The sequence below is a fragment of the Trichechus manatus genome, unplaced genomic scaffold (genome assembly GCF_000243295.1).
Source record: "Trichechus manatus latirostris isolate Lorelei unplaced genomic scaffold, TriManLat1.0 scaffold00273, whole genome shotgun sequence".
NCBI classification, from domain to species: domain Eukaryota; kingdom Metazoa; phylum Chordata; class Mammalia; order Sirenia; family Trichechidae; genus Trichechus; species Trichechus manatus.
In genome coordinates this window covers 430150-437245 of record NW_004444209.1, presented here as the reverse complement: position 1 = coordinate 437245, position 7096 = coordinate 430150, and the positions used below count along the sequence as shown (strand labels likewise).

At 40.2% G+C, this 7096-nt stretch overlaps 1 gene segment (V, D, J or C); it reads left to right on the top strand.

The window, feature by feature from the left end:
- Positions 1–143: 143 nt before the first annotated feature.
- LOC111819115 (T-cell receptor alpha chain V region 2B4-like) overlaps positions 144–7096 on the top strand; it is a 27129-nt gene continuing 20176 nt past the window's right edge. Inside the window, 2 exon segments of the V gene segment in view lie at positions 144–541; positions 1183–1508. Of these exon segments, the coding sequence occupies positions 466–541; positions 1183–1508 (402 nt within the window).

Sequence of the window (7096 nt, the reverse complement as noted above, 5' to 3'; positions counted from 1 at the left end):
CACCAACACACACACACACACACACACACACACACACACACACACACACACACACACACACACACAATATGTGCATATTCTATGTTTAATTGCACCCCTGTTGCCATTTGATCCTGTTTTGAGAAAAAGAAACACTTAGTATGGGGAAATTGACTACTTCTGCCTTTGCCTTATGTTACTCTCCCTGTTTATCTTCTCTGTTCTTTACATGCAATTCTGTTGCTCGGCATTCGCCACAATCACTTGGATTAAAACTCTAAGGTTCGTCAGTAGAAAATGTACACGTGAAGAAACTCCTACGAGGGAAGCCATAGTTGCTTCTGTAGAAGCTTAATGTCCCCCTTCACAGCAGGAGCTCCTCCCCTTGTGTTTCTTCTGGACTTTTGCCTCCAGATTGATCTTTCCTCTCTCACCTACATGGAGGGACTCTATCTTCTGCAGACTACAGCAGATTAGACACTGGAGATGCAGTGCCAGTCTCATGGTCTTCTGCAGCAGATGTGGGGAATTTTCCTTCTTTACGTTTCCTTGACAATGGGAGGTAAGTCTCAACTTATAGCAAACACTGTTGTGAGTTTTCAAAATAATTTTCTTTCAGTGAAATGTTTGCCACTTCTGAAATTTGTAGGTGAAGAGTCTTTCCTGATACATTTTTTCCTTGTGTGGTGCCAATTGTCTTCCTCCTCCTCTTTCTACCACCATTTATTTATTTGAGTGGACTCTTCTGTCAATGGCAGTTTTTTTGTGATCATAAGGAAATTATTACTATTATTTTTCCATATCTTTTTATTGTGATATATATATAGGTAACAAAACATTTGCCATTTCAACACTCTTCACATGTTCAAGGGGCCCTGGTGGCGCAGTGATTAAGTGCGCAGTTGCTAACCAACAGGTTGACGGTTCGAATCCACCAGCCACTCCAAGGGAGAAAGATGTGGCAGTCTCCTTCCGTAAAGATTTACAGCCTCGGAAACCCTGTGGGGCAGTTCTACTCTGTCCTATAGGGTCACTATGAGTTGGAATCGACTCCATGGCAGTGGGTTCGGTTTTTCACATGTACAGTTCAGTGACATTGAATATGTTCTTCATGTTGTTCAACTATTATCAGGAAACGAGTGCTTCTGATGATGATGTGCTTCCAGGAGTGCTGCCCTGGTAACAGTGTGTGTCTTCTCATAGGCACTGTGGGACAAGACATTCAGCAACCCACTGAGTTGACGGCTATGGAAGGAAACTTTGTCCAGGTGAACTGCACGTACCAGACATCTGGGTTCAACGGGCTGTTCTGGTACCAGCAAAGTGATGGCGGAGCACCCACATTTCTCTCTTACAATGTTCTGGATGGTTTGGAGAAGAGAGGTCATTTTTCTTCATTCCTTAGTCTCTCTAGTGCGTCCAGTTACCTCCTTCTGACGGAGCTCCAAATGAACGACTCTGCCCGTTATCTCTGTGCTGTGAGAGACACTGTGACTATGAAGCCTCTTCAGCTGCACCAAATTCAAAAGGTGACCACAGTAGTGAGAAGTGATATTTCCTGAGTGGATACCTACTGTAAACTATGTTTACAAAATGAATTAAGACTGGGAGCTTTGGAACCAGACTCTCTGGATTTGAATTGCCGGTTTCCAGCTGGGCGGTCTTGAGCAAGTTACTTTATCTTTCTTTGGTTGAGTTTCTTCATCCATAAAATGAGGATGAAAATAGTACTTGTCTCACAGAGTTGTTGTGAGTTATGAATGAGTTTGTATGTATAGTGTGTAACTTAGAACAATGCTGGCAGATAGTAAGCTCTATGTTAACTAATTTCTGTTTTAATTTTGAACTTTTGCTAAGTGTTATGTGGCACAGTCTCTGGGACTGGATCTCAGTATTTCTCTAACTTTGGTTTGTGGAAGGTGAAATCCTGACCAGTGGGGTCACTAGAGTTGATGTCACCCAGTGGGGTAACTCACGGTGTCACCCCCCCTCCACGGATCTCCTCCTGTACCAGACCATACAGAATCTTTTGTAATGTTTTTTGTACTAATGTTACTCATAAATCATAATTCCCGTATATTACGCTTTCTTTTCCTTTAATTATTGCTTCATTCTCAAAAAAGTTATTATTGATACAGGTTCACGAATACTAATGACCACAATGTTGTAGCTAAACAAAATCAGCAACTATAAAAACACTGGCAGCAACGGAAACAACAGCGGGTGCTTGTACCGTGTGCAGATGAAACCATGTTTTTCGAAGTGTCATTGTAATTGGGTAATAATGAAACCTCTGACTGGAGTGCATTAGAAGGTTTAAAAAGTAAAGTAGCATAGAGTTTTAGCCTTGTAGGCATACTGGTACATGTAAGCTGGGCTTATGAGAAATGTTTTTGTTCTTACAAGTAACTACAGACATATTTTCATAAAAAATAATAAATTTCTGCTGAAACACTGCACAAAAATGTTATAGACAGTTATTTTGGTGTCACCCCCTCAAACAGTGTCACCTCGTGCAGTCCTAACCTCCCTGTACCTCCCTAGTGAAGCCACTGATCCTGTTTGTATTTTGTGGATCTAAGGCTGCGAGATGGAGTTTTTCTATGGGGTAGTTCCTTTGCTCTGGGGGAGCTAATTATGGTAAATCCTAACTTTTTTTTCTTCTTTTATTAACGAGACACGGAACATTGAAAATTCAAATGCAAATGCTTCAGAATGAGATGTTAAGTATTCTGACTAATTATGTAACCCATACCAAACCCATTGCCGTCAAGTCGATTCCAACTCATAGTGACCCTATATGACAGGGTAGAACTGCCCCATAGAGTTCCCAAGGAGTGGCTGCTGGATTCAAACTGCTGACTTTTTGGTTAGCAGTCTGAGCTCTTGATCACTGAGCCACCAGGACACCAATTTTGTAAGGCTGTCTTCATTATGTGCATCCTAGAGAAATTAACATGATCTTAACATATTTTTGGGATTTATAAGACAGGCTAGAAATGAGGTTTAGGAGCTTTGGACTTGGATGCATAATTAAATATACAGAATAATTACAGCTGTGTAAAAATGTCTAGGCATAGGAAAAAGATGGGAAAGAATTACAATACTCCCTCCCCACCGTGTCTTTCCCTTACTCAAAGTCTTAGTATGTATAGATTCTCATATATATATATATGTATTTATATATGTATAGTATGAATATACACACATGTATATATATATAGTTATGATATCAGTAAATTTCTTGGGAGCAGGAAATATCAAAGAAAGGGGAACTACTGTCTGGGACAATGTCTTAGGTTAGGTTTTCCAAAAACAGACCCTGAGGCATGTGTTTGAGTGCAAGTAGTTATTTGAGAGGTGATCTTTAGAAAAGCCAGTAGCAGAGTGAGAAATTGAGACAATGAAGGGAAGAAAGCCAGTAGATGATAAATTATCAAAAAAGTTACTCTTGGGCACAACTGGAACTTAACCCTGCCCTGGAGCCAGTAGAACACAAACTTAGAGTGATCCTGCTAGAGGAGTGAGAAAATTGGGTTACTTATTCACCCACAATATTAGTTATTTATTGCTGCATAATTCATTGTCCCAAACTTGTTGGCTACAACAACAAACATTTCTTATTTCACAGTTTATGTGGGCCAGGAATTCGGGAGCAGCTTAGTTGCATAGTACTAGCTCAGGGTCTTCTGTGAAGTTACAATCAAGAAGAAGTCATCTGAAGGCTTGACTACAGCTTGTGGTTGCACTTCCAAGATGGCTCACTCACATGGCTGTTGGCAGGAAGCCTCAGTTCCTTACCACATGGTTCTCTCTATAGAGGTCCTCATGACATGGTGGCTGGTTTCCTCCAGAGTCATCCAGCAGGAGAGATTCATCCAGCAGGAGAGAGTGATCTGGGAAGAGAGAGAACAGTTTTTAATGATCTAGCCTCAGAAGTGACAAATCATCACCTCTGCTGTTGACCACATAGATCAACCCTGATACAGTGTAGAAGGGAATTGATTACTCAAGGACATAAGTGCCAGAGATCACAGCCTACCAGAGATGGCAGAGATCACTGGGACCATCTTGTTGACTGGCTACCACATTCACCAATGCCTATCAGTCACTGATTGAGAGTTTCTCACTGGGGGAATTAATTCTCTGTTACCCAAGGCTTACTATGCATGCGCCAGTTGCCAGAAAGAGCCTTCAGGCAAAGAGTTGCAGGTGATGAGAGCTGAAGAGTTGAAGTTGGGCCTACATGCACAGACATGAAAAATGCCCATGGGATATGTTGGGAGGTCACTGACAGCTTCAGTTTTCCCCTTGTATTGCTTTGATTCATTGATGCCCAGCATTTAATGCACTCTGTTCTGTCACTTATATATAAAAAAAGACTTAAAACTGAAGAGTTAGACAAGCACAGTCCTTGCTACTGTAGTTGGTCCCAAGACCATAATTGTTATCCATCACCTCCCTCCTCTAGCACCCATTCTAGACTTCCCTCACCCCCATTCAGCACTCCTCCTGGTCTGGGTTGCTTGCTCAACGTGGTGACCCAGATCTTCATCTTTGAGGGGACTAAGCCCCTGGTTATTACGCTCTTGTCAGGCCGTGGTTGGTGCAATTTCCCTTTCACTGTTACCATCATGCATGGAAACACCAAGATGTGCTCCAGTGAATCTCTCTCTGCCAGTATAATTTCATCAGATTTGGGAAATTTTTAGCTATTATTTATTTGAATACTTTTTCAGTTTCTTTCTCTCTCTTCCTTCTGGAAATCTGATGATCTAAATGTTAGATCTTTTGTTATTGTCTCATAGGTCCCTAGATTCTGTCGTTTTCTTCCCCCTATCTATTTTCTTGCTGTTTTTCAGATGGAGTAAATCCTACTGATCTATTCTCAAGTCCACAGATTCTATCTTCACTCTGCTATTGAGCCCATCCAGAGAGTTAAAAAAAAAAAATTCAGCTATTAGATTTTTCAGTTCTATAATTTTCACTTGGTTCTTTTTCATAACTTTTTCTTTTGGCTGAGATTTTCTAATTTTTAAATTGTTTCAAGAGAACTTGTAATTGCTTGTTGAAGCATTTTTATGATGGTTGTTTTAAAATCTTTGCCTGATAATTCAGCATCTGATTCATCTTGATGATGGTTGATTGTTTTTTCTCATTCATGTTTGATTTTTCTGGTTCTTGGTATGATGAGTGATTTTCTATTGTATCCTGGAAATTATGGATATTATATTATGAGATGGTGGATCTCATTTAATCTTCTACAAGCACTGTCTGGGATATATGGGAGACAATAAGGCAACTCAGGGAATGCACCAACAGTGTCATTCCTCAAGTCCCAAGGCCCCTAGGCAGCTACCCTCTTCTTCTCACCTTCCAGAGATTTCCTGGGCTTATTCATGTGTTGTGTCCGGGAGCTTTTAGTTGTAAGATGGAGAATCTATGGGGAATAGGACTACTCCATCTTGGCAGAACTGGAAGTTTTTGCCAGCATAATTTCATTTTTCCTTTTTGGAATATGAGAGTGAACATAAATAAAAATTCGTGATCAAAAATGCATTGCTAAGATGTATGCTTTGTCTTTTGATCTTCCTGTTTTTCACAGAGTTTGTGCCTATATTTGTGTCTACGAGGATTCTTAAGAAATAAACCATGAGGCTGTGACTTGTCTCAGGTCATGGTTCAAGAATTTTGACCTTCAGAATTCAAGCTTCTGGGAGCCAGAAACTCTCCTTTTAGTCAGGCCAGTTTATGAGCATGTCACACTGCACTTGGTTAACACGTAGAACACACGCAGCTGGCTGTAAGCATTGACCACAGCTTTTCAGCTTTTCAGGGGCATAACTAGGGTATGGTAGGTATGGCAGGTATTCCACTGGCCCTGGGCATGTGGCGCCTCTGAGCAGTTTCTATTAACCCAGTATGGCCAGTGACGAATCTATAGAAAATGGTGCCTATGGCAAGCACTGAAATTGTGCCCCTTCCAGTCATCCAATAGCCCTCTTTTAGATAATCTTTGCCATGATATCAGCTCAAAAATACAAGTCTAGCTCATTAATCTTTTTTTTCTTCCGTTTTTTAAAAAAATTGTACTTTAGGTAAAGGTTTACAGAACAAATAGTTTCTCATTAAACAGTCGGTACACATATTGTTTTATGACCTTGGTTAACAACCCCATGACATATCAACCCTCTCCCTTCTTGACCTTTTGTTTTTGGTGAAACTATACATAGCCAAAGATACACCATTTCAAAAATTTCTACATGCACAGTTCAGTGACATAGATTACGTTCTTCCAGTTGTGCTGCTATTCTCACTTTGAATGAGGGTTTACAGAACAAAATAGTTCCTCATTAAACAGTTAGTACACGTGTTGTCCTATGACAATGGTTAACAACCCTACTACATGTCAACACTATCCCTATTTAACCTTGGGTTAACATCAATACTGGTAACCAGAAGACAAAGGAGAAATGCCTTAAACATTTTGAAGGAAAATGATTGTCAACCTAGGATTCTATATCCAGCCAACCACCAGTCAAGGATATGGGTAGAAAAAATAAAAATAAAAAAGATATTTTCACATAGGAAAGTCTTTAATATTCTCTTCCTTTCCCAGGAAGATATTGGAAGATGTGGTCTACCAAAAGGAATTTGTAAACCAAGAAAGTGAAACACATGGAATCCAGGAATGGGCATAATCCACACAAAAGAGAGGTGAAGGGAGTCCTCAGAATGATGGTGCCATGAGATCTTAGGACAAGAGAGGTATGAGAAAGGCTTAGAGAGTACCCAGTCTGGACTGGAGCTGGAGCACAGAGGGCTCCAGAGGCACTGTCTCTAAGAAACACATAAAAATTATTAGACTACTTTCTTGTGAGACAGGAGATTAAAATTTCTGAAGAGTCTGGAACGTTAATAACTAAACAAACAAACAAACAAAAAACAAACAGAAAAAACAAACAAACCAGTTGTTGTTGAGTCAATTCTGACTCATGATGGCCCCGTGTGTATCAGAGTTAGAACTGTGCTTCATAGGGTTTTCTTTTTTTTTTTAAATATTTTATTGTACTTCAGGTGAAGGCTTACAGAACAGATAGTTTCTCATGTAACAGTA